The sequence below is a fragment of the Tympanuchus pallidicinctus genome, unplaced genomic scaffold (genome assembly GCF_026119805.1).
Source record: "Tympanuchus pallidicinctus isolate F22 unplaced genomic scaffold, pur_lepc_1.0 scaffold3, whole genome shotgun sequence".
In the NCBI taxonomy this organism is placed as follows: domain Eukaryota; kingdom Metazoa; phylum Chordata; class Aves; order Galliformes; family Phasianidae; genus Tympanuchus; species Tympanuchus pallidicinctus.
The window spans coordinates 63,591,627-63,619,376 of record NW_026294747.1 but is presented as its reverse complement, the minus strand read 5'-3'; the positions used below and the strand labels follow the sequence as shown (position 1 = coordinate 63,619,376).

General features: G+C 42.5%; 2 protein-coding genes across 5 annotated transcripts in view; one reads left to right on the top strand and one right to left on the bottom strand.

The window, feature by feature from the left end:
* The window catches only part of DLEC1 (DLEC1 cilia and flagella associated protein), a 37,862-nt gene extending 23,770 nt beyond the window's left edge, over positions 1–14,092 (bottom strand). For all 4 annotated transcript variants that reach the window (XR_008209785.1, XM_052696738.1, XM_052696739.1 and 1 more), the window contains exons 1-14: positions 13,766–14,092; positions 13,543–13,683; positions 12,108–12,264; positions 11,492–11,602; positions 9,993–10,177; positions 9,099–9,319; positions 8,791–8,872; positions 8,291–8,378; positions 7,324–7,497; positions 6,442–6,578; positions 5,175–5,267; positions 3,901–3,991; positions 3,147–3,309; positions 939–1,131 (exon numbers count right to left, since the gene is read on the bottom strand). Coding sequence is in view for 3 of the 4 variants with exons in the window: in XM_052696738.1 (XP_052552698.1) it covers positions 939–1,131; positions 3,147–3,309; positions 3,901–3,991; positions 5,175–5,267; positions 6,442–6,578; positions 7,324–7,497; positions 8,291–8,378; positions 8,791–8,872; positions 9,099–9,319; positions 9,993–10,177; positions 11,492–11,602; positions 12,108–12,264; positions 13,543–13,683; positions 13,766–13,798 (1,869 nt within the window). In the remaining variant the exon portion in view is untranslated. The remainder of the gene's footprint in view (positions 1–938; positions 1,132–3,146; positions 3,310–3,900; positions 3,992–5,174; positions 5,268–6,441; positions 6,579–7,323; positions 7,498–8,290; positions 8,379–8,790; positions 8,873–9,098; positions 9,320–9,992; positions 10,178–11,491; positions 11,603–12,107; positions 12,265–13,542; positions 13,684–13,765) is intronic.
* Positions 1–27,750, top strand: part of LOC128087323 (mitogen-activated protein kinase kinase kinase 3-like) — a 129,309-nt gene that overhangs the window by 100,673 nt on the left and 886 nt on the right. The gene's annotated exons all lie outside the window — the stretch shown is intronic.

Here is a 27,750-nt window from a genome sequence, read left to right as displayed (position 1 = left end):
TTGAACTAAAAAAACTGTTTTTGCCATGATGGGATAAAGAAGAAACCTCCTGTATTCAAACAGAAACACAACCACAGAGGCAGGCCTTAAATCTGAAGGGTTTTGCAGAGGATTTGTTTGTTTATCAAGAGATATTTATCTACGTGTAGATGTAAACATCAAATATTTGTGTTAATAAACTAAAATCTTGAAAATATCATTAATATATTTTCATATTGACTCACTCAAGTGTTTTCTTACAAGCTGATTTCTCTTCCACACTTACTTGAGGCATTCCTATGTCTGTCCATCATCACAACATGGGATATTTGTACTCATGGGTTTAGTTTGGCTCGTGTTTCTTTAAATGCAGTGAGCTCATACTCCTCATTTACGAGGATGAGAGAACAGACATGAAGACAGACATCCATCAGTTCAGCTGCACTCGAACATCACTGCACCCTCTACCACAGCTGCATATCATCACTCCTCTGACAAAGGCTACTGCTAGAACTTCACCACAGAGCTGTTCTCTGGACCCTTCTCAGCCCAAATTCCTGTGGCTGGAATGAGTTGAGATCACCAGTTTGCTACCCAAGTCAGTTTGGGCTGCAGTAGGTTGAGAGCAGATCCCCAAAGCAGACCCAAAGTATCAGGTCAGGGGATGGTAGTGCTACCAATGGCAGCTTTACCAGCCAGCACAGCTGCAGCTAAGAGGATGTGTCCACAGTCTCATCTAAAGTTAATGCTGTTCAATCAGTACCAAAAATCACATGAGATCAGAAGCTGCCTCATACTTAGCAGTCAAAATATGTTTTCTTTTAGTTCTGAATACTGTTTATTAGAGCACAGTACCAGCTAATTGCATTTAATTCACAAAGCTGCACAGCAAGGGTTTTATGACTCGCATAAAAACACACAGCTGGAGTTTGTAGATAGGAAGGAATCACAAACCATACCTCCTGTGGAGTGTAAGTGAGGGTAAAGTCATGATCAGCGTGGGGAAGCAGAACTCCCTGCTCAGGACTCAGGGAGAAAGCCAACTCCGTCTCTCGGTTGTACTCAAGTGTCATGGAGTGTGCAGTTTCTCCTGGCAACACTGGGTGCAGATTGGGCTTTATTATCTGCCAGTAAAAAGGAAGTTCTACGTGGCTACAAAGAGATCGACAAACAAGAGAATAAAGCTATCATTAAAGAAAAAATTAGATGCTGAGAGAATTTTGGCAGAAAACTTTCAGTTACTTTTTTTTTGTTTGTTTTCATGTAGATAATTCCTCTCTTTAGAATTGCAGGGGATTACAGTTACCAGTCCTTGTGAGCTACCAAGATGACAAGACAGCACTGTAAGAGTACCTAAATTCCACAGGAGAACATGCTAATATATTGAAGGAAGTTATGCACGTATATTTATGCAAGAGATTTTTATGCTTTCTTATTTCAAGCTGAAGGAAGGAAGGTTTAGATTAGATGTCAGGGCGAAGTTCTTCACAGAGAGAGTGCCTGGAGAGGTTGTGGATGCCCCATCCCTGGAGGTGTTCAACGTCAGGTTGGATGGGGCCCTGGGCAGCCTGGTATTAAATGTGGAGGTTGGTGGCCCTGTGTGTGGCAGGGGGTGGACATTCATGATCCTTGAGGTCCCTTCCAACCCTGGCCATTCTGTGATTCTGTGATTCTATGATTCATGCAATTCATCATGTAATGCAACTTTTAAGGAACACTAAAACTCTTTTTTCAAGAATTTGAAATCAACAGGACCATTCCTTCTGATATCAGTATGTTTGCATTGGATCACTGCTAATGATCTACATAACACTCTGAATTTAATCCAAACACAAGGTCTGGTTTTTAACGTGTCAACAAACTGGGGCTCCAGCAAAGATTACAGCAGTAATCCAGAAAGTGTTGCTTAACTGGGTTGTTTCAGCAGAAGTATATCCCATGGGATGAGTTCATAGTTTTAAAACCTTGTTCATTTTGACCTCAAGAACTTAGCCTTAGAAAGTGGAGAAAGGACAGCAGAGTTTCAAAATGAAAATAATGACAAAAAACTGAACAACTCTTTGTATCACTTTCTATAGCATCATTAAGTTTTCTCTTTACTGAGTTCAGTCTAAGACTGCCCAGCTTTGTTTAACACAAATCTAACACCATGGCAAATGCTGTCATGCTGTCATGATCCTAAAGCAGAGAAAATTCTTTAGGAGAAGGAAGTTGACAGAGTCACGTCCTTCTTTAGATACAGCATCTAGTTCACCAAGTCATACCTATGCCCAAACAACACTGTTCTGGCATTATGCACGTTTGGCTTCCAGGCCAGGTAAAATCCCAGAAATGTACTGTAGCAAGTAGTGATTTACATGAGTGTATCTAGAAATAGCACTGAACTTCTCACTGCTCTGTTGGCTAGCAGCTTCTTGTTATTAGAATCATGCAAATTAGAGGATTATTATTGTTAGAGTGATCAGTATTCTACCATGCTCAGTACAATGTAATTACAGAGGGACATATTCTTTGACTTTAAATAGAGCTTATATTTAAATCTATTAGGGGACAAAAGTTGGGATCATGAACATTTTAACCTGAGCTAATCACACTGGGTTCCTTTTTTAAACAGGAGATCTGGTGCAGTCCAGAATGCGCTGTCTCATTCTATGGGAGGTGCCTACATTCAGTCCAGATTTGCATCCTGTTCCCCTGCTCTATGAAAGGACAGGTGTACAGCTGCTTAGCTAGACAGGCATGTATCACAGAATGGCCAGGGTTGGAAGAGACCTCAAGGATCATGAAGCTCCAACCCCCTGCCACAGGCAGGGCCACCAACCTCCCCATTGAATACCAGACCAGGCTGCCCAGGGTTCCATCCAACCTGGCCTTGAACATCTCTAGGGACAGGGTGCTTCATTCCACTGTACAAATACACATTGTAGGCACGAAAGTTAGATGGCGTAAAACCTGGACGACCTTCTTAAATACTTCTGCAGTCATCCTTGTCTTAGATCCATATCCTTGAACCTCAATTACTATACAACAAAGCAAAAAGCTTCCACATGAAGTTTCAACGGCCACATGAAGACTTCTGCAGTCTGAGAGAGTATGGCATCACAAATGAGATCCCTACCAGTACGTTCCAACTGCAGAACGTTATGCTATTAGTAGTGGTTACATACGTAGAGTTTCTTATAACCAAGTTCTTCTGTGTGGTGGTGTGTGGGTTCTGGGGGTCAAATCGTATGAGGTGCTGAGCTGCTACATCAGTGACTTCACCAGGTTCAGGGCTGCTTTCTCCACCTGTAACATGCAGAAGCTCCAGAGCTATCAGCTGTCCAACCCCTTGAAGAAATAAATAGGTATTATTGTTTACCATCCGGCTACTAACTTTGCTATGTTACTCATGAACACCAAATGTCAGCAGTGGCCATTACTGGTTATATCCTGACTGTGTATGGTGTTTCCTCAACTTTCAGAGCTCAGTACAGTGTTTTCCTGGTGTTGTTTTGATTATTGCCATCTACCAGTTGAGATCCTCACTTTATGATCTTAACAGATTGGGATTTCACGGCTACAGCTCATTTACATCAGCATTGTTTCATTGAAGACAGCAGAGCATTTGTAATGGTTGATCATGTGGCTCCCAGTATAATCAGAATAAGCAGCAAAAGCATTATTAAAGTTTACTGAATGAAATACCTGTGGTGATTGTATGGATCTGAAGTTAAGCCTAACGTCACAGTACTCACAAGTACATCAGAGGACAAGCACTCACCATTTGCAATAATTTAAACTGGTTTCATTTGTCAACCAAAGACTGCCCATCTCTCCTTAACCCAAGATATGCCCCAAATTTGCTTCACATCCATATGTCCATTGATCACCACTCACATTATGAGGATCTGCAGTGTTAGAAGGACATTAGGAACAAACCTGTGACTGTAATATCATTGACCTGGCAGTTGTCACAAACAATGGTGTATGTTCGTTGTGAGACTTCTGGCAAAGAAGGGAAAAACACTACCTGAAAGAGAAAAGGGCAATAGTGATGTCCATACCTGGCTTTTCTCTGGGAAGTCATAAACTTAAATTTATAAGTGCTCAGTAACAGACAGTCCTCGTGATTAATGACTTCATAATCCTACATTTACAATAATAACAAATAATCCTGCATTTACAAGAAGCAGACAGAGCCAAGTTCCCTTAACACAGGCCCAAAAGAAATAGTTGCCTTCTGGGCAACTACACCTACATATGTGTATCTGGTCGGTCACCACAGGCTGCCTTTGTAGTCCCTGTAGTTGGAGGCAGTTTATTACATTAGTCATACAAACTGCACCCTCACAATCAGTTCTTCCTCCTTGAGCAAAGGCAATGCTGCCTGTAAAGCTCCAGCAGTGTGAGCAGGGCCAGCTGCTGTGTGCTCTTCCTGAGATTCACTTAAGAAAAAAGATTCCCAAACTACACAACCTTTGGCTCTGGTACCGCGTGCCATGTCTTCTGTTATCCATTACTGCCTACAAGTCTGTCGTGTTAAATCCACCTCCTCTTCCACATGTGTGGCCCTCCTGAAGCAATGCAGCTGGGAAGTGAGAAGAGGAAATAGCTCATCTCCTTTACCCACACCTGCATGACACGATGCTTTTAACAGCAGCCAGGACTGGAGAAAGGCAGGGCTGGAGGCTGGCTGTGCTCCCTGTACCATTCATCCTCTCCCCACAGTGATGCAGTGATGAAACGTGGCTGTTGGTGAAAGCAGATGTGGCAGCCTGCACAACTGCTGCAGGATCTTTTTCAGTAAACAGCAGAGCAGAAATGAAAGATTTGTACCTGCTGCTATGCTGAAATAATTTGTTTTCCAAAATATCTTTCCAAGAAAACTCTCAAAAGGAAAAGTTTCTTCAACTTAATGTTCCAGCTGGAGTAAAATAAGGACTCCTGTGTTCTTTGATACCTGTTTTCTCTAACAGGATTCTTTGGATGGGGAAAATCTGGCTGATCTCTGCGTAGGTAAGACTTAGAAGCTATCATGAAAGACCCTTCCATAGGGCTCACAGCAGCAATTCTTCCAGAAGAATTCCACAAAAGGTCTTAAACATTTTTTGTTCATACAAACTGAAATTTGCAGGGTCCAGACCTCATAAAATTATGCTGTTTTCCTAACATATTATAAAGTACAAATACTTTCCATAGCAGTATATACTAACCTTCACTATTGTACTCTGACCTGGAGCTAGCTCAAAAACAGCAGGATAGATCGCAAATGGATCCTGTATCACAGAACCAAGAGTGGCAACAGCCTAAGAGTTTCAGGGGCAAAAGAAAACAAATAAGAAAAAAAGATAAAATTAAATCAGCTTATTGTTTTCACAATAAAAGGTTACCTAAAATAGGAAGTATACATCACTGTTCTACCCCTTCCCATTTCACACATCTCTAAAGTATGTGGCTTAAGTATAGGACTTAGCTAGAAAAAACACTCCATGTTTTCTAATTACCTTGATGAAAGCAAAAGGAAGAAAGGTGCTGTCTCCAGAGACAAATGTTCAGGTCAGGAGCTCTAACACACTTCATCACAGAAGAAACCTATAGCTTTGGAGAGTGGAGCTTGATGATCTTTAAGATCCCTTCCACCCTAAGCCATTCTATGGAACAGTTATGCCTGAGCACAGGAGCTGTATCTGTTTCTGTGTGCATATGACGGTGAGCAGGATGTGCAGTATTTCAGGAGGGATAACCTGGCACATCAGGTATTCCAACAGCATTTACTTCCAACACATGAAAGGCCAATTCACCGGTCACATTTTATCTTTGTCCACACCATTAGATGCTGCTTTGTGATGGCAAGCTAAACAAAAAGCAGTACTGGAGAGAACTGCTAGGGCCTGGAGGTGCAGCCAGGTCAATAAAGTGATATTTTTGATGGGCAGGAAAACAGCTCAAGCAATGCTAGAACTGATTGCATTTCTGTTCCCTTTATGAGTAACAAACTGACCACTCCTCCCAGACGTGAGTCAGAGCGCAAGCAGGAGGACAGACAGGGAGACTAGGCTGGAGAATAAATGTGAATCCCTGAAGGAATGCAACAGTACAGATGTATCCAGCAAGGCCTCAAGTCTTCGGTGCTAGTATACCATCATTATCTCAAAAGCCTTCACAGCAGGGCACCAATGCCATACCATGTCCAGGGACAACGGCTTCAAGTTGCGCCATGGGAGGTTTAGATTGGATATCAGGAAAAAACTTCTTTACAGAAAGGGTTGTTGAGGAATAGGCTCCCCAGGGAGGTGGTTGAGTCACCATCCGTGGATGTGTTGAAAAACTGCTTGGATATGGTGCTCAGGAACATGATTTAGCAGAGGGTTGTTAGAGTTACAGTAGTATGCTTAGGTTGTGGTTAGACTTGATGATCTTTAAGGTCTTTTCCAACCTGAGCAATTCTATGATTCTTTGATTTTCCTTGTCATCACTCACCCTGAAATTAGGAGGTGGCCAGGCCTCTTGTGGCATTATGCAGAACTTCCCAGTGCTAAATCCCTCATTTCTGCATGCAAACACTATTGCTTTTATTCCTCCAACAAGGCAGAAACCACAGTCTATAATACGAGGCACTGCAATGAGGAACACAGAAAATCATTTATACAGATAGTGAAAGGTAGCAGATGGCAAAGCCAGTTAGTTCTTAAACAACTTTTTAAAGATAATATGCTACATATGAGCATGTCATCCTAAAAAGTCTTACGCTCTTTCCATTTGAAAGTTAAATGGTATGAGTTGTGTATTTCTGCATTCATCTTACATTTGAATGGTGCTTCGTACTAAAAAACTCCATTGCATGATGGCAGTAAGGTGATCTTTCAAGAAGATCAGTGTAACAGGATGGCTGTATCTAAACAAAAGCAGTGTTGTGGAACAGTTGCCTTGGTTGTTGCAGCTGGGGTTAAATATTTGGGAGATGAATTCAACAGGTCTGCCATATCAATATATGGTGAATGCAACACAGAGTGAATATTAATGAATAACAGTAAATATTTATAACTAAAAAGTAATTCCCTAATGTTTACAGTTAGAAGTTTAGGATTGACACGATATGATCATAGAAGAGTTCCTTTCTCTAGTACAGTGAAAGAAATGAGCTCCACGTGGCACATACAAATAATTGATGAAAAAAATGACAGGATTGCATTTTAATAGCGAAGAAATCTATTCTGAGTGAAAATGAGATGGATGGCAAAACGTAGAAAAAGCATTGCCACATTTATCCACATTTGTTTTGCAACATAAAATGGAAACAGTCAAATAAAAAAAAAAAATCCATTTAAAATAAGAGAAATTTAAAAATTGGACATTACTGACGTGTTAGCACTGGAGGTGGTCTTTTAGCTTGAACTGGGATCAGGAGAGGTTCCGCTACTTGAGTCTCCACTAATATATGATCTTCATAGTCTGCCAGACTGTCAGGAACAAATTGGACTGTATACTGGCAGGTCATCCCAGGAGCAATCATTCCTCCCTTTCCTGGAAATTTTCCTTGGAAAAAAAAATGCAAAGAAGTAAAAAATCACAACCTCCCAAAGTTGGCGTAGGTTTTCCTGATCACGGGTCTCTCTGGAAAGGTGCCTGTAACCTCTCCCCATGTATTGCCTAGGTCAAGCTGATGAAAACCACAAAGGGCCTTCCAGTGCAATCTGTGCATATGTCAATCTTCCACTGAACTCAGAAGAATTTTTTTTGGTCTGAAATATGCTTCTCATAAGTACAGAAACAAAATGGGGAGAAGCACAGACATGTTATTACCCAGTTTCCCTCTGCCTCAAAACAAAATTTACAGGTGTGCATTTAACTTTCAAACATTCCTACAATGCTTTGACCACAATAGCACAATCTCCTTAGATAGTCTAATCTCATGCCTCTCACGTAGGAAGGATATTTTAATTGCTCTTCCTCAACTGAATCTTTCTTGCTGCAATTTATGCTGTTTCTTGACCTTTCTTCACACTAATTTCAGTGGATGCTAAATCTGTTCCTAGATGAGTTTTGGCTAAGCTTCAGTCTAGATATTCCATCAGATGCATCTGATTTCAAAGATTTTAATGTTAATCTTTTCAAATAATTCATTAGGACTTTTGAATCTGCTTTTGAGTTGCATGTGAATGGTCCCAGAAATGCAAAACAACATTAAGTTTCTAAAGAGCTGAGCAGATCACTGTACTATCCAGAGCAGTACAAAGCACAGAGTCTCTGAAAACCCTTTGTTGAAGCAGATACATTAGATCTTTTAAGTAAGTTTTATGATCTTAAGGGCAGTAAAAAGAACACTCACCTGGCCCAATGGCAAACACTGAAGTAGAGGGAGGAATGACTCTTACACGGTGACATGTTGAAGTGATGTTCTGTAGCTCTACAGTTACCTTCATTTAAAAAGAAAATACAATACTACATTGTGTTTATTGTCACTCATTATAAGGGTTGCAAATCCCTATTGCTTTGCAAGTAGTACCTCATTTATCATCAGGACAGGCCTTAAAATCAGGAATACTGCAAAAGCTGAAACGGATCATTTTTCTCAATTTATTCAATGAAGTCTCTATCAAACACTACCAAAACCAAGTAGAGATTGGAAAAGATTCTCTTTAGTTAGTTTTAGTTGCATGTGTGAAAGGATATCTTGAAGAAGATAAAGGCTCATTAAATCAGTATAAAGAAGAAGCTCAGATTTCTGTTGAACTGAGGGATGCCAAAAGATTGAGTGAAATACGTAGATTGTGGTGGGACAAAATGCTTCCCAATGACCAAACAAATTCCCTACAAAGAAGTTCTTACCTCATAAGCCTGGCCAACTTCATAATCAGAGAACAAAACAGTGGGTGGATTGGCAAGAAACACAGGAACAAATGAGGTATCACTAAAAAAGGAAAAAAAGAAAGAAAGAAAGAAAGAAAATGACATTATTTTACTGCTGGTTCTTTGAACATTGAAAAAATGAACATTTTCAAAGTGTATACTTTAGGAAAAAAAATGTAAGAGGCCAGATATTTTAGCTTAAAAAACACATGTGTAAATCCAAAGTAATTCTACATGGAACTCCGTGAATTCCTGCTCAGAAGCAATCAAATGTAGACACTGCTTACCCTGTGTTACATTCTGCTTCTCTGCTGCTTATGATCTGTTCCACCTGTCCTTGAGACATGACAAGAGATTTGCCTCCATGAAGAGCATTTGGTGGGAAAAAGCGGGGATTCTTCAGAAAATTCTGTCTTTTCTCAAGCTTGGCAAGGTAAGCACGCTCTTCTTCTCTCTCTGCTTTGCACGGACTGCCTTTCCAGTCTGCCTTCTGCCAGGCACTAGATTTCTTCAAAGAACAAAGAGATCGTGATGCAATATTTAACTCTGAAACTCTCAGGATAATGGAAAAGATAACTGTACACGGCTTATGAAAGCATCAAAACTTGAAAGAAAAATATATTTCTCTTTTCATAGAATTATGGAATGGCCTGGGTTGAAAAGGACCACAATGCTCATCCAGTTCCAAACCCATGCTATGTGCAGGGTCACCAACCAGCAGACCAGGCTGCCCAGAGCCACATCCAGCCTGGCCTTGAATGCCTGCAGGGATGGGGCATCCACAGCCTCCTTGGGCAACCTGTTCCAGTGCCTCACCATCTTCTGTGTGAAAAACTTCCTCCTAATATCTAACCTAAACCTCCCCTGTTTCAGTTTAAAACCATTTCCCCTTGTCCTATCACCATCCACCCTCGTAAACAGCCCTCCTGTTTATATGCTCCCTTTGAGTATTGGAAGGCCACAATGAGGTCTCCCCAGAGCCTTCTCTTCTCCAAGCTAAATAAGCTCAGTTCCCTCTACCTTTCTTCATAGGAGAGGTGTTCCAGACCAGTTCTTAGCAGACCAAAGAGAAAAAATTCTGGAGCCAAATCAGTAATGCAAGATATTCACTTTTTGTCCCAGGATTAGCAATAGTCCCTACAATTCTGACAGACTAAAAGCAATAAATCCACTAAATGTACCTTACTGGTCTTTTTGGTCTGGTGGTAAGAGTCTGGAGTTGAAGGTAGAGTTAATGTGGATAAAGAAACACTTGGTAGATGACCAGTTATTTTCTGGAGGTGCGCAGACATCCGTTCACATGAATGTGAGGAAATGCGCTGCTTAAAACTGAATGTCTCCTTGACATAGCCAGGTTCTGGTTTTCCTGTAATTCACAGGAAAATGTAGTTTTGAAAGAGAAGAACATGAATGATAAGCATTTATTCTAAGCCCAGGCATAGGAGTTTATTTTGGTCTTGTCAATGGGAAAAAGAAACCCTGCGAATCCTCTCAAATTTCATTTGTATTTATTGCCTATTTTGCACAAATGAAACAAAGTAATTTAATAACAAAACTTTTATAAGTATCAGATAAACAAGCTATGTAGAAAGAAAGCTATATTACTGTCAGAAAGCTGTTTTAATCTTACAAGTGGGACTTAAAGGAGCGTCCTCTTGGGTTTACAGTAAGTTCTATATGATGATTGAATGATAGTCAGAAAATTGACATAAACAAGATGGATCATTTCAATCCATGCTCTTATTCTTCAACAGTGAAATTGAGGATACCTGTTTAGATTACTGACTTTGTTTTGAATTACAGTGGGTAAACAACCCAAATCTTGGAATTTCTGATTCAACAGCTTAGTCTGAAAGGTCTATGAAGAAGTCTTAACATTGTTCCAAAGATTTCCATAATAGTCTTATGTATGGGAACTGCTGAGTCATGGCCTGAACCTCTGATTGATCACCTGAGGTGAGCCATGAGCCAGCCAGAGGAGCACAGCTGAAGGCAATTCACCTGTGCTGCCAGAAGGGGTGGAGCCTGGTTGCACTCCTCCTAGACCTATTTTAGAGCTGGCTACCAGTGGGGAAGGATCTCATCTGGAGATCCCTCCTTCTGGTGTTTTGTGGTGAGCCCAGCTGAATGGTAAGCCTTCTATTTTATTCTCTTTTGTTATCATTGTCCTCTTTGCCTAACTCTCTTGATTATATTGTGATTGTAACATCTTGATATCCATTGATTATAAAGTCTTAATTTGAAAATTAAACTGAAATACTGACTAATCAGAAAATTTTAATCTCAACCTACAGAATACAGTTTTATCTCATTGAAAATGTTTTTTTGCCTTGATATAACCACTTCTCTACTTTGTATTCAACATGTAGTTACATCAATATGCAAATGAAATTGAATAGAGGCAGAGAAGTTACAATTAATACCGAACTGCAAACAAATGTGTGACCACCATTAAATTTAAACTCATGAACCCATTAATTCCAGAGGACAATAATTTTAATTTACCAATTCTGTTTTGACACTGTCCCTTTAATACCCCTTAGGCTGTTTTACACTCTTTTAAAGCAGAAGGAATTTTTATATTGGAATATAAAAATATACTCAGATCTGTGTCTTCCAATGCTTCAGTTCTTGCAGGTTGTGCTAAAAAGTCCCAATTATTCTCTTCTGTAAAAGTTACCTTTTGGTGCTCTAGTAACAGGTAATTTATCAGTGATGTAATCATCAGGACAGGTTAAATGGTTTTTTCTGAGAAGTTCATTATCCACAATCCACCTGAAAGAAGATGCCACTGCAACAGCAAAAGATGAAAACAAAAATAAGCACTGAAGCTTAGCCCCTGAAAGTCAACCCAAAATTCTGCTCTGTTTTTAACTCACTATCAGGCAATATCTTTGGATAGATAAACAATCTATTATTTTAATCCCAGGATGTGGACATGCGTCTCCACAATTTTAAATTCAGTTCAAACTCAGCTGTTCAGCCAACAGGGAAACATACGATTTTTGTTACTTGTTGATATATAGCAAGGTGCATATGTTTATTGTGAGTTAAGTGGGTAAGCAAGTTTAATACCCTGAAAACAACCTGGTCATTTAATTTCTAACAGTGTTAAGCAGATGTTACCTTTCTCGAATATCTGCACAAAATCAAAGTTGCTCTGTCGATGTAAAGCTAAACTAGAAGCACATGAGCCTCATGACAACCCCACTACTGATTTCACACCAATGTCGTGTTCATCTCCTGGTACTACGGGCACATATAATGGGGAGAGACAGCATTTCCAGAGTCCTCACCTGGTGGTAATCCCATTTTGTGGAAGTCTTTCCCAGCATCTCCCTTAAGCACATTTAGGGCCCTTTCTTCTTCAGCTTTGGCTCGAACCTGTGCCTGAATGATGTTCTCTTCTACTATATCAGCTTCTGTCAGTCGGCGGTTATACTCTGCTACAAGCTGTCATAGGCAAGAGTCAGCATGGAGAAATAACTGTAATTTAACCCGTCACAAATAAATATTCAATATCTCCTTACAGAGAAATGTTTTCTATTTGTCTGAGTGGTAGACAGAGCTTGGTAAAATATCATTAATTCACAAGAACAAATTGTCATGCTAAAACACCTTCACTACTTTCATTTAGCTTGAGCCGCTTTAAGCAGCAGTATCCAACTGCCCATGTATCAACAAGAGTATGTGAAAGATGAGGAGAAATGTGTATCATTTACCTCAGTTGGTGTCAGAGCACTTGTAGCCTATTTGTGGGTTTTCCATTGAGCTTTTATGTCAGAAGATTTAACCATTTGACTGATTTACTTATTTTTAATAGAGCAGGATCCATTCAGCTAAAATTGCATGCTTCTTCCTGTCCTGCTTACTGTGAGTTCCCTCCACTGTCAATGAATCCAATGGATCAGACAGACTGTGCCCCATAAGGGCACTATTTTTTTTATTTTCTGACAATATAAGTGAGCCTTGGGTGGCAGGTTCAGCTCTCACACAGAAGTGGGACACGTACTGTCAGCTGAAATAAATCTTGGTCAGGCACACAGCATCAGAAATCAGTATTCACATCTATTACTGAAAACATGCTGTGAGCGTTCATGTATTCATTTACTGATGCATTCAGATTTGCTCTCTCTTATTTTATAGAGGACCTTAAAATTAATAACAGAGTCTCAGAATCATTAAGGTTAAGGAAAAGTCATCTACGATCACCAAGCCCAACCATCACCCCAGCCCCACTGTGCCCACTGACCACATCCCTCAGTGCCACATCTCCATGTTCCTTGGACACCTCCAGGGATGGTGACCCACCATCTCCCTGGGCAGCCTGTGCCAAAGTGTTATCAGTCCTTCTGAGAAATTCTTCCTCATATCCAACCTGAACCTTCCCTGGCACGACTTAAGGACATCCTGGCCACCTGAGCACACTGCTGGCTCATGTCCAGCTGGCTGTTAGCTAACACCCCCAGGTCCTTTGCCTCCATGCAGCCTTCCAGCCACTCTGCTGCAAGCCTGTAGCCGTGCATGGGCTTGTTCTGTAGTGCAGGACCTGGCACTTGGTCTTGTTGGACCTCATACAGCTGCCCTCAGCTCATCAATCCATCATGAATTTGTGTATCATCATTGCACTGTATTGCCCCTATTTTAATATAGGTGAGGCTGAAGCCAGCACAAAGTAACAAAAAGTAACCCGAACAGAGCTCCAAACTCTGCCTGGATGTTGCCTTGTACCTTCTGCAGCTCCTCTGTAAAGGCCTCGTGATAAGCATCATCTCCTCCTCGGGACTTGAGCCAGTTGGCCTCTATGTCCGCCCCTATAACATCTCCAGTGTACAGGTCCTTAAAGGTGCTGCTCAGCAAGTGGGAGATGTCCTGAGGAGAGAACGTGAGGAGATGAATGTTTAAAGCCCATATGTGTATGGAAGAAGAGCTCCGTGTGCCCGCCAGACGTTACCTGTGAGCGGGTGGAGGGGCTGTGCTGCTCCATGGCGGCCTCCGCTGCCCAGAGACCTCTGCTGCCCGTTGCTGAGCGACCGCACGGGCGGCGAGAGCTGGCCCAGAATGAGATAGAAGGGGTGAACCCCCCAGCTGTTCCTCACTGCTCACCCAACGCCCTTCTCACCACTGCAGCAGCTCCGTTGTTATCAACTGTCACTTTAAGCAGAGCGGTTGATCTAGCATCATAGTCTCCAGGAGACGCTCATACAGCCTTTCTGCCCTCCGGGTTGTTTCTGCCTCCTTCATTATCAACCTGAAATATCATCACTCTTCCCCTCGGCCCGTGCTAACGTCATGGCTGTGTACGCTGGTTGCTAACAACAGCTGCTTGAGTGGGTGATATTTCCTTAGAAACCGGCCTTGCAGCGGCGCTTTGTGTTTGCCCTGCCTCCTCTCTCTGTTGTTGTTTTTCCTCCCCCTGCGTCGTGCTGGAAGTGAAAGAGGCCAATATTGCTGGGGCTTCTTCCTCGCTGTCAGAGCAGCTGGGAGTTGGATGCGCTGGATTGCTGGGCTGGGGGCAGCCGTGTGAGGTTCAGCACAGATAAATGCCAGCTCCTGCATTTTGGTCACTACAACCCTGTGCATCGCTGCAGGCTTGGGGCAGAGAGGCAGAAAGCTGCGTGGAGGTGGAAGACCTGTGGGTGTTAGCTGAGCCAGCAGTGTGCCCAGGTGGCTGAGAAAGTCAGCGGCATCCTGGTTGTGTCAGCAGAAGCTGTGAGGGATTTGGAGCACAAGTGTGATGGGAGCGGCTGAGGGAGCCGGGGCTGCTCTGTGTGGAGAAGAGGCTCAGGGAGACCTCAGTGCTGTTTACAACTGAGAGGAGACTGTGCTGGGGTGGGGGTCGGCCTCTGCCCCCAGGTAACAGTGATAGGACGAGAGGTGATGGCCTGAAGTTGCACCAGGGGAGGTTCAGGTTGGATATTAGGAACATTTTCTTGTCTGAAAGGCCAATAATGCATTGGCACAGCTGCCCAGAGAGGTGGTGGTCACCGTTTCCAGAGGTATTCAAGAATCATGCAGATGTGGCACTGAGGGACAGTTGGACTTGGTGGTCTCAGTGGTCTTTTTCAACCTTAATGATTCTAGGACTCTGATTCCTGCAAAGGGAATTTGCAGAGTTTTAATGGTGGCACTGTGATGGGCAGTGTGCTGGTGTGCTACTGCCCTCTGATGGCCTTAACCTGCAAGTGGCCATCACGAAAATAATTTGCCAGCATTTGTTCATCCAAGAACAGATCTGCATGAGGCCTCGGGTGCAAGCCCCAGAATGGTGTTTGCAGGCATGTCACATGTGGCTTTGTGCCTGCACCTTATCACAGACCTTAGTTCCTCAGTGCAACAAAAGCTGTGTTTCACCATTCAAATACAACACCAGATTTGACTCTGAGGAATGTTGTGTTTTCAGTTCCCTGTGAAAACTGAAAATTTCCCAGGGGAAAGCTCAGCAAGTCTGCAATGTCCTGTTCCAAAGGTTACAGCAAGTCAGAGCAATTGCTGTCATCTGACAATGATAGGGCCATGTTCATGTGTTTTCAAATGGGAAAGCTTCACTGTTTATTTCTGGCTCGTAGGTATAACCTTGACTTCCTAAGTAGGTTGGAACATCCCTATTTTGACTTGTTTCCATATCAGAATTCCAACTTTTCTCATCATGTGCTGTTATAATTAATCACAATATCTGTTTGCTAGCTGTTAATAAAATCCAGCATTTTTTAAAGAACTAATTCCCAGCTTTTCAGAAAGCCACAGAGCAGTGGCAGATGTTTTTGGTTAAAATAGTATATAGATGGACATGAAATCTGACTACGGCAAAAGCTTTCTGTACTTTCACCTTCACTGTCTTTCAGTAAAACTGCCAAGCAAATCATCTCAGTTTTGAAGTTGGATGCTTTTTTTTTTTCCAATTGCAATCCAGAACCCCACCATTGAATCTGGAAATGGAGATGAGGTCCTTCTGTCAAATGCTTGGGAGATCCTCAAGATCTGTTAAGGACTGTACAGTCATTTCCCATATGACACTGGTTTACTTTTGGTTAGATCTCTGTTTTTATGCTGTCATCTCTTATTCATATAAAATTTAAAATTACATGCCACTGTTCCTTTGTAAAGCTATTTAATTCACTTATATATTCGCTTTTCCATATCATAGAATCACAGAGTCATAGAATGGCTTTGGTTAGAAGGGACCTCAAGAATCATCAAGGTCCAAACCCCCTGCCACAGGCTGGGCTGCCAACCTCCATATCTGATACTAGACCATATGAATACTATAAAAATAAAGAACAGTTTGCATATGCATCACCCACTTCACGACCATTACTTCAAAAGTCTGAAGAGGGTCTTGTGCGTGTAAGAAATGGTAAAACCCCAAACAGAAACTTTGCCATTTACACGTGTAATCTGTCCAAATAGAGACCTTTCTCTGACTGCAATGCATGACTTCTGCCCGACATTTCAATTGGAGGAACTGAAGTACTGCTGAAGTCTGGATTTTCCCACTCTTTCCATATCTTGCCACGTTCATATTACCTTCCTATATTTGTTTTTTTTCAGACTCTCCTGGTGGGATAACAAGGTCCATCCCACCAGAACCTTTAGATGATCAGCTGTTGTCCATGCTATCTTCTGGTAGTAATGTGTTGTCAAAGGCTCCTTCCTGATGTGACCTAACAGAATCACCTCGCAGACATGTGGTGATTTGGTCAGGTGTCCAGGTCCCAAATGACACTATGGACAAGACAAGCAAAGCTGGTTCTTTCTGCTTGTAAGCTTTGCAAGACTGAGAGTAAGAAAGCATATCTGTCTATGTAATAGCTGAATGTGACTTGAATGCAATTAAGCAGCTCAAGTACTTAATAAGTGATGATGTGTACATACTCATATTGCAGAGTGGAACTCTATCTCACACTTTTTTTAACAAGTTCCAACAGTTTTATTTGCCTTGCTCATACTTTATCAATATAACAGATGTTATGACCCAAGCCTGTATATCAGCCAGTATATTTTTTGTCTGTTTTAAAGCAGTGAGCAGCAGTGCTTGACCAACTATAATCTTAACTCGTTGCTGACAGGTATTCATTAAATATCTAAATATTACTGGACTAATAACAGTGGAATGATATCTTCTGCACAGGAAGGACTGCCCTGTTTTGCATATTTATCACCTAGGTAGCAAAAAACTATTTCCAATTATTTCTACTTTGTCATTAAGGCCTCATTTTGGGGTTTGGGTCTTCACAAAAAAATTCCAACCACCTCCTTGATGAATGATTTCCTTTGACATTGCTGCCCTCCAGCGGTTTTGTTAAGGCTTCCACATATCCAGGAAAGCTTTCAAAAACGTTGTACTAAATCTTTGTCCTGATCAGAGCAAGGAGCAGGCTTCTGTCTTCTGTCAATACTTCTGTCATCTCAGTCTGACATCTTCTCATACCTGTATATTGGGTAAGGTGTATCTGTTCTCCACACTGGCAAAACTATGCTTTATCCCATAATTACTGCGGAACCAGATGCAATCAAAGAGGCATCACTGGAATGCAGGTCTCCATTGGATGCTACAGTGCACATCTGGAACTGAAACTACAACCAACAGCCTGACTTGAACAGTCAAGTTGGAGACGTGGAAGGTGGGAAGCTAACCTCCCAGGTGAAAAATGCTGAACAGCTCACTTTCTTCCATTGCACTTCTTGTTCTGCCAAAGTTCTGGTTTTGCTTTTGGCTTTTTCTTTTGTGTTTTTTTTTTTTCTTCTGATGTTCCAGTTAGTTTAAAGTTTCATTTCTTACTGATCTTGCCTTGCTTACCATTACTGAGGTCATCTCCAATTCTCTGCCAGGCAGTTAAAATTAACCTGTGACTGGCAGTTCCACCTGGATATGCTATCCACCATTTTCTCCCAGAACATCTTGTGTGCTGTTATTTTGTGGCTGTCTCCCGATGTGAGTCAGCCCTTTCACTCGTTTCCTGTTTACACCTTCCTTGACTTTACGCCTCACTCTGTTTCCCACACTTCTCTCCTGTATCTACACGTCTGTCCTTCACTAAAACATGTTGGTGAAGTACTGCTGTACTTCTGCTGCAATGCTTAAGCTGTAATTTCACTCAAGCCACATGGGATCCTACAAACAGACACACCCAACATGAAGGAGAAGCATGTGGAAAATGCATCCACAAAGGAGTCATTCCTTTCTGACAGTGTCTGAGCAGCCACGTCACTGTGTAATTAAGCTGGAGTGTGCAAGGCTGCTATGGCATTGGACCCAGAACAAGGGGCTCGTACTCCATGTTCACCAACACATTCTCATGCTTCTGGGATCTGAGTGGATTATCGACTACAGGATTACTCCCTTTTGTCACAAGTTTTTACATTTAACCTCAAACACTTTACCCAGTTTCACAGTGCCAGTTTTGGTAAGTTTCTTAGCACATTTCTTAGCACAGCATCTACAAGTTGACGGACCAGTGTTTCTCCCTCCAGATCTTAAAGACTTTGCAGTAACAACAAGATATAACTGATGCTTCATTGTGTTCTTCCACACTTCAGGGGCATCACTCTGTCTGTATCCCACATTACACTGCAGATTCTGGGATTGCATTGGTTGTCAGAAAACTATGGTTTAGTCCTGTCTCTTGGTGTCCTAGGATCTTGGTACTTCACCCTGGTTGAGATGGAATGAGGTCTGAATCTTTTGGGGCGGAAGATGAAAAAGACCCACCATACACCTCCAGTATGTTAAGGTACAATGAGGAACTGCTGCCTGATTTAGAAAGAGAAGAAGCCCAAACAGCCCTATTTTAAGAATTTTTCATCTGAATTTGTCCTCAGCTCTTGGTTCTGTAATAGTAGTGTAAGTGAACTTGTGTTTGAAGCAGATGCTAATCCAGACAGGCCCATTCAAACACGTATAGTGTAAACTGATGAATGCAGTTTTCCCTCTTAGTAGACACACTGGGGGCTAGAAACAGCTTATGGAGATGTCAGACCAAGTGAGAAGGAAATTTCTAAGGTGAAACTTTTAAAATATCATCTTATTATGAGTTATTTTCATCTCCCAGAATTTAGACCAAATTAATTTAGACCAAACCCCAAACAGTCTCTCCCGGCTGTGGTGTTTCAGGGTGGTGAATGAAGTGGGCTTAAATATATTTCTATCCATTTATCCTTTGGAACTCAGACATACACAAATGGCCCAGAAGGCCAGCTGAGTTTGGGCTGTGTAGCTGAGCAGGAACATCTCGCTGGAGTCCCAAAAGATCTTGTCAAGAAGACATTCACTTTGAGACAGTATGAGTACAGAAGCACTAAAGCTATCTCCAAGGGCTGGATGGGGTGCAAGTGAACTGAAGATGGGCTACACAATGGCTACTGCTTCAATGAGCTGGAGTGCAAGCAGAGGACATAGGCTAAGCTCTTCAAAGGAAGTCTGGCCACTGTCCTCTGGAGAAACAGCCTGAGGGCTCATGGCTGCTGCAGGCCAGCCCTGGCAGCAGAAATACAAGGGAAGTGGCTTGGATTTCTGGCCTCATTTTCTGTTCTTGCTTCCCAAGTTAGCTTCAGACTGTGCCTTGACTCCTGCAGACTGGGAGGAATCTCACTGGAAATAGAGTCTGTTAGAGTACAGTCAGGGGAACGCATGATCAAAGCCAGAAAATCTGTCTCAGTGGGACAGGAAAGTGTGAGAGGTGGTGGTGTCCCAAAGGCACGAAGAGCCCGTCATCAGAAGAATGTACAGCTGTGTTATCACCTTACTTTCTCAGCATATTATCTCATTTTTCCTTGTAGGGGAAGATAAGACCAGCCCAGCCAAACCAGCAGGCTTGCATATGCTTTTCCATATGTGAGCCCTGCAGTGGATCAAAGAAAATGAGGAGGCAGCTGGCTCCAGCAGCCAGAAGAACTGTTACCTGCCTACAAATTCAGTACCTTCTTTTCTGCCCAGGCTAGCAGGACTGGTTTAAGTGCCTCCCATGTAAGATGCCCAATGATACATGATCCATCTGCCAGGGACTGGCAGGCATTGACACAGGATCCACTGGAACTGACAAATTGCTGGAGCAGAAGCAAAATGGAAATCCCACTGGACCTGAAATGACACTGAGTCTTTAGGCAGCCAAATAGTGCTTTTAAAATTGTATGTTTCAAGAAGCACTGATTTTCCCCCCAGAAGCACCATTAGAATACTCAGCAAACTGTTACCAACCAAAATATGGGCTGGCTCTATGTCTTCGTGTGGAATTAAAGTGCTAATTTTGATCTGAAAGCACTCAATTTCCTAACGCTTATATTTTGGAGACTTCACCTAAAAGCAAAGCCCAGAGTGAGCTTCAGGTTTTTCTTCTCCAGATTTAATGGGGACCATGAACTCTTAGCTTGGATCTCACTAGTGTGAGTATTGATAGCAATCTGATAGCTCCATGTTCTGACTTCCGTGTATTGTTGCCACAGGCACGTCTGCGTGCATTTGCACAAACCAGGTCTCCTGCAGTTGGAGGGAACACGTGTCTGCAAAAGGCTTTTCTGCTTTTGGTGCCCTACAGCAGGAGCAGGAAGGAAATGAATCATTCAGGCTCTTTGCTTTGGCTGCACCAGGCTTGCAGAACTGACGAGGAGGCACAAAAACCCAATAAAATACTTCCTCAGAGGGCAGCTTTTCTTCGTGTGCCCTCTTGGTGTTTGCTCCTCAAAAATCCAAATAACACCACCAGCCAGAGGAACTTGGCTGCATTTGATTCTGTCAGGGATGTAAATACATGATTTTGGAAACAGCAGTTGCACCTTTATGTATAAACTTGAGGTGGCACATAAAGCAAAGGTTCGTTATTCCTGTTGCAATAAAGACACAGCATGTGATCTTAGGCTTACAACACTGTGTCCCTGATGGGTATTTACCCCACCTGTTTTGAGATACTCCAGCATCTTAATTTGCTCCTCTTCATCCTTTTCAAAGGCTCTTCTCTCTCTTCCCTAACAGTTTATTGAACTGTGCTCCTCGCTTTCATCTTACTGAAATGAGAGATTAAAAGTAGCTAAATGAGAAGTTGTGAATGCTCTTTCTGAATTAACTCAGTAAGGTTTTACAAGTTCATCCTTTTGTTTGTTTGGGAGGTAAGTTAATATGAAAATTAATCTAGCAGTAAATTGTCACTTAGGCTGATCTTCTCCCCCCATCCTCTCCCCCCAGAGATTCCAGAATGTGTCTTTCTCTTCATCTCATGTCTGGCTTTTGGAAAAAACAAAGCTGACTATAAATTAACAGCAGCAATGTTGGCTATTCATTAGGACCCCAAGAGACACCAGAATTCCTTTTATACCTTCTGTATAAACATCTGCTCTAGAGATATTAGCGATTCATATTCAAGAACGTTTTCAAACTCTGTATGAATGCTTCAGACGGAGGTGGGGGGAAATCTGATGTCACTGAGCCTGTATGAACTGCAGCTTTAACTCTTTGGGATGAGGATCAAAGTGCCTTACTCGTAACATCACCAGTTATCTGTGTTGCACACTTTGGAATCACAAGGTCCTCGTGTGAGGTTTAAACCTGTGGGGAAATCTTTTACACAATGACAGTTTCTGAACTGTAGGTGTAACTCAGACTTTCCATATTTTCCATGCAGTTGAAATTCATATGACCTGGCTACACTGACAAGATCAGTAATTAGTTAATGATGTGAACAATTGCATCTAGTTATTGTGATTATCTCAGATACAGAGGATTAAGCTGATGGCTGAACTGCATTAAAAGGGATCATTATGACAGTAATCATCAACCCTCCTCTGTACCTAACTTGTATACCCTGATGCTATTGGTTGAGAAGAGGCAACGGTGCAAGGAAGAAAAGTCTTGCGTCAAGCATTCCTGGCAGCAGGTGACCTGGCCTAATGACTGTGGTATTTAAATGTAGAAATGTACTTTGTGACCTGGATGGTAGTGGCTCTGAAGCCCTGTTGTAATCTGGGATGTGTATGAAGGAGCCATTAATGGATGAAAGTGGCAGGACCCTGGGAACAGCACCCCCCTGTTCTTTTTCTAGCAGTGATCGTCATGCCAAGTAACATTTTCATACCAGTACAACCAGTACGTTACCAGGTTCTCCAGTTAGCTTATTGTTCCTCACTCATGCAACGTTAGCTTCATGTGAATGGTCAGACTCACTAAATGATTCAGACAGGTACAATGTAACTCAAGCATTGTGTGGTCTGTGCTGTTTACTGATGCACTGAACTGAGAAGCTGATGAAATGTATACATGACCTTTTCTTTGAGCATCTCATTCATTGTTCATAAATGAGGTTTTAAAAAAGAAATCTCACTAAAAAGTGTTAGGACTAAATGTGCTTCTCTGTACAGCTCTGCAATAAAGATGTTTTCATTATAACTACAACTTCATTACATCCACAATTACCTGAAAGGGGGCAAGGTGGAGATTGGCCTCTTTTTCCAGGTAACAGCAATAGGATGGAAGGTGATGGCCTTAAGTTGGGCCAAGGGAGGTTCAGGTTAGATACTAGGAACAATTTCTTCTCAGGAAGAGTGTTGATGCAGTGGCACAGGCTGTCTAGGGAATGGTAGGGTCACCATCTCCAAAGGTGTCCAAGAACCATAAAGATGTGGCACTCAGGGACACGGTCAGTGGGCATGGTGGGAGTAGGTTGGGGTTGGACTTGGGGATCTTAGTGGTCTTTCCAATCTTTATGATTCTGTGATTACAGAATAAAAATATTTGAAGTCTGAGAATTCAAGATTAGGGGGCTCACTTAAACCTAAATGTGTTAAAGCATAGAAATGCATAGTAGTGGCCCTCCGACATTCACAAATCTATTCTGGAGTAACCAGAGAGAAACCCAAGTTGTAATCCCCAAATTTCATATACATTTTTATTTAGTCCTCCATTTTCATATCATTTTCCAGTCTGAAATCAGTGTAAGACATTGTAACTCTCGGTAACTCTTAAAAGTCTTTAACTGTGACCAACAGATTAACAGACAAATCATTTCATTATTTCATTCATTGCTTTATTTGGTGGTTAGAGCTGGTTCTGGTAACTTGTACAAAATGGGCAAAGGGTGTTGGAAACCTACCAAACACTTAAGATATACAGTTTGATAGACATATTTCTGGCTTAGAAAGTAAAACTTCTGCTCAAGCAGAAATACCTCATTAATTTTAATGGGACTTGTATGGAATTATGCCAGAGCAGATTCAACTTGACACATCCCAGCATCTGTAGCTACATTTTCTTGTGGCCATGTACTATTCTGCTGTAATAAATGGTTCAAATGCATCAACCTCTTCAGTCTGAAGCTGTTTTGGCACAGCTGCTTGTGGTGATAAACAAGGAATCTGGCTGCCCTACCCATTCTCTGAACTTCATGATACGGCACTGTGTTAATTACCTTTCAGTCTTATTTATAAATTGCAGTGGTTTACTTTGTCCAGTAAGTCCTTCACAAACCCAATAATCTCACTATTCTTTCAGTGTAATAAATCCCATTTCTGATTTTTTTCCAGTCCATCTCCTACAGGAAGCTGATTTCCAAAGAGGCTGAGCTCTGCCAGCTCCTGTGGAGATGTGTGGCTGTTCTTCCCCACACTGCAGTGTGCTTCTCACCAGGTGAAAGACCAGCAGTTGCCAGTCATCTGGCAGTGTTGAGAAAAGGCCTAAGAGTAAATGTTTGGTGGAGCCAACAGAGCAGCAGGACCAGTCTTCTGAATCCCAGAATCCTGCACAGGCAGGGAATGCGACATATTATCAGCATGAAACACCAAAAGAAAAACAGTGTTGATAACAAAAGAAGAATGTGAGTCATCAGAGTGACCGGGGTTGGCCACCCTAATTGACACATAGACCATGTAATAAGAGCCCTGAGCAGCTCTTGCAATATAAAAGGCATTTGAAAATTTTACATTTTTCTGTTCATCTGTTATTGTCTTGACATGTGACATGATGGTTGGATGTAGAGAGGTTGGTATGACACGCCATATAAGCTTCAGTGATGGCCTCAACCAGTAAGCAGATTGGGAAGAGATGGCAACAAACAGTTCAATGAACACCAGACCGTAACGGAAGTGTCTGAGAAATCCAGGTCCCACTTTGGTGTTTACATGACCTCTGTCTAATATGACATTTTCTTTTGTGCTGGTGTCAGTAATTCTGGTGACAGAAAAACCCCACCTTGCACCCGAAGCTCACTGCTGGACATACGACCCCAAGTGGCTCTTACAGTCCTGACTTCTTGTGGTGGCAGAAATCTGGAATCCTTCTTGCAAAGCAAACAAAGCTTTTATCTTTGGGAGAGGCAGTTGGGAACATTTCTGAGATGTGAAGGGTGTGTGCGAGATCTGCAAGGCAGAGGGAGCCAGGAGGTATCTTCTCTGTAGGAAATACTTGGTGACTGGGTGGTGAGCATTCCTCTGAGATTATGAACTACCCTTTCCACTGTGTACAGCAAACACTTGAGTCATGCCTTCAGAGCAGAGTCAGGTGAAGTTCTGCCTTGTTTTGGGTTTGCTGCAGTTTACGGTTCACTGTTGAATCAAACCTCGTGAACATTTTTGGCTTTGAACTCTGCAGATGCTCTTTGCTGCCTGGACTGGGCTGTGTGCACAAAGAAGAGTAAAAAGGGTGTAGGTGTGTGCGAGGAAAGGAGCTCTCTTTGGCCATGCAGAGCCCCACTTCAGTTGGCCATTTTAGCACAGCTGTGTGTGAACGCATTGGAGGTGGGTTGGACATGGAGGCCCATTCCTCCAGCTCACATTCCTGCTGACTTTGAACTCTTCCACACTCACAACAATAGATCAATTGGTTACATAAAGGTGTGCCCTGGGTTTAGGACTTGGCCCTCATTAAAAATATTACGGCCTCAACTTCGCTCTCCTTAAAAACTGGCTGTTCTACTTTGGGAAAGGCCTTGAAAAGCCCTAACTGCCTCTTGGTGAGTTCAGCAAATGATGGACAAGGAGAGCAGGGTGCTCACAGGAAGTTTTTCTATTCATTTGAGATGGAATTGCTTTTGTCTGTTGCTCTTCACTTTGGCGTTGAGTCTTTCTGGCTGGAAGAGGAATTGGAGTAAAGAAACGCCTGCCTTAAACATCCTCAGCTGAGAGCTGAGCGTGGCACAGTTTAGCTGTCTTTTCTGGACCTTCAGACTGTCTGGGCTGTGGTAGAATCAAATTAGAGGTGCTGTGGAGGAAAATGGGCTTCGTAAAGCCTTTGTGCCTCCTGCAATCAGGAGCTGTGGGATACCAGCGTTGTCACTGGTACAAGTCTTTGAATTTCAGGGGTTAGAAGAAGCTCTTCTTGATAGTCTGGGGAGATGGTGCTTGTACTGAGATGGGTCCTCTACAGTCCTCCTCCTAGGAACCTCATCTCCAAAATACCACTGAGGATCTTGCAGCAGCTCTGGTCTCTTCCTGCTGAGATTCCCTCTCAAGAAACACATTCTCTCTGCACCCCTCTCTGATGGACCTAAGAAATGGGCTTTGTGCTCCTTTCAGTCCTGACAGCCCTCGCCTGTGGCCAAGGGGAGGAGGTTGCAGAAGCTGTGCTCTCCCTCTTGGCTGACAGTCTCAAGAGAGTGTTTCTGTTGGCAGGAAGAATTGGAGTAGGGAAAAAAAATAGCTGGTTTCTTATTTCCTGAGTCATTGCTGTGTCTAGGTTTCTTTCTGCACTGATGATAAAATTGTGCAATGTAGGCTTTGGGTCCTTTCTTATCCTCTCCCTCTCCCATGAGATTTCTAGATACTCCCTTTAATGCATTATTCTGCATATGGTTCCCATCCACAGCTCAAACCCATGTGAATAAGGAGAACATACTCTGTGCACTCAGGCTGAGGAGCTCCTCCTCTCCTTGATTTACTTACCCTTATCCTATCATTTTAATTTCTATTGGTATTCCACTTTTTTTTTTTAATCTTTTAGGGAAGGGAATATGGCAGCCACAGGCAGCCAGGATCCCAGCTCTGAGGAGGGCCAGAAAGAAGGAGGTCAGGAGAAGCCTGCAATGATGGGGATTCTTCACATTCCTCTCCAGCCTGGTAGGACGATTTAGGGATTAAAATCCATGACAACAAAGATAGAGAAATAACGCAGCTTTCCAAGACTTGGAGAGCCATTAAATATAATAACTGCAGCATGCAGAAAGCTGGGAGACACCAAGCTGGGCTCAGCAGTGAAATCACTGCTCATGGGTGGTGCCCTTTGGGGTCCGGAGAGAATAAATCCAGCCCTCATAATCTATCATGTATTTGAGGAACTCAGAAAAACAGGCTTTTCTGTTAGGTTTTGTCTTCACTGTTGAAAAAGGTGCGTTCCTCCTGTGAAATAATCCGTGCGTGTTAACTCACCTGTTGTGAAATCCTGGAGGAAGCAGTTTTATGAAGAGATATAGAAATAGGGCAGAAGGAAAGTATGCAACCACAATAAATAAATGCATTACGGTCTCATTGTTACTTTCACTGTAAAGGTTAATTTTTAAAGCAGACTGAGAAGACAAACTTGTTAGGTCCATGCCTAACAAGGGCACTGAAGCGCCGCGTTACAGATGCAGATGATGGATCTGCTCAGAATAAATTGTGTTTATTCAACTCTGGCCCTTAGCAGCAGGATTGTGAGTGGAGACAACATACACAGAGAGGTGACGTTTAATTTTAGTTATACTGAACTCTGCCCTTCAAATCCTGGTTTGGTCTCAAAGATCAAGAGCCATGGAACTGGTCGGTGGACACAGCTTAGAAGGTGTATTCAGAATAGGAAAGAAACATTCAGAAATTCAGACAGCTTTTAAAAAATAAACCAAAAGATATGACCATGCAGCTGCCGCCTATCTTATCTTTGCATTTTGTTACAAAGCAAATTGTTTTCTTAGGGCTTCCAGATGAACACTGACATTTTGCATTTTATCACCAATATTAAACTTGCCTCTCAGCCGTAATGTAGGTTTAACTGGGAAAAGGTCAATCCCCCTTAACACCCTGAGCCTCCTGGATCAGCCAAAACCCAAAACAGGAAGGCAAACAGTGAATGCTGTGATCTGAACAGGACATCAGGGACTTGAGTCTGATGGGAGTCTTATATTGCTCTTTTATTCTTAGAATATATTAGCAGGATTTCTGCAGCTTACACGACTCCAATAGCTCCTCGTGCCACCTTGGTTTCATTGCTATTCTACATATATATTGGTTTCAGCAGTGCAAAGGAAAAGGAAATGAAGTGCACATGGCATGCATGCAGAAATGCACCAAAAGGAATGCTGCCTTGTGAAAGAAGGATCTGATGAGACCTGTGCTCTATGATCTCAGCCTCACTGTGTTTGCCGCAGGGTTTCACTGGCTCTGATGATGACTGCTGTACTTTCTGACGAATGCCAGGAATGCAAGGCTGTCTGCAAACACTTGAGCACAAGTAAAATATCTGCCAAGGAGTTAGGAGGGTGATGCCTTCGCTTAGGGTGGCAGAAAGGTGCTGCAGTTCTGCACTGTTGTGAAGCAATGCTATCCAGGCTGTGGCGTGGGATACAAAGAAGGAAAAGGCTTTGCTGTAATTCTGTTTCCTGTCACCACCTTAAAACTGCCCTTTTCTACCTCTCCTCCCTTCTGACAGATATCATGCCCTCACCACCACTGCTTTACCGGAGTTTCCAGTCTGTCTGACTCATCTACAGGCCTCCCCTACAGTCCCTTCTGTACCTCTCCTCCCCATCAGCTGAAAGGGTGATGGGTTTTGGTGGTGTCCTGTGGAAATCCCCCTACTTTTATGGCTTTTAAGGAAGGATTTATTTTTAAAGATTCCAAAGGGAATCTTTAGGAGGCCTCCAGCTGCCTTCCAGCCCAAAGATTGACCCTGCTCTAGCCAACATTTCCTTGTCCACGTGTTTGTAAAAGGGGGGTATTCCTTCCTGGGTCCTTCTGAAAGTGTCTAAAGGGATGGTGGCAGCTGTAGGG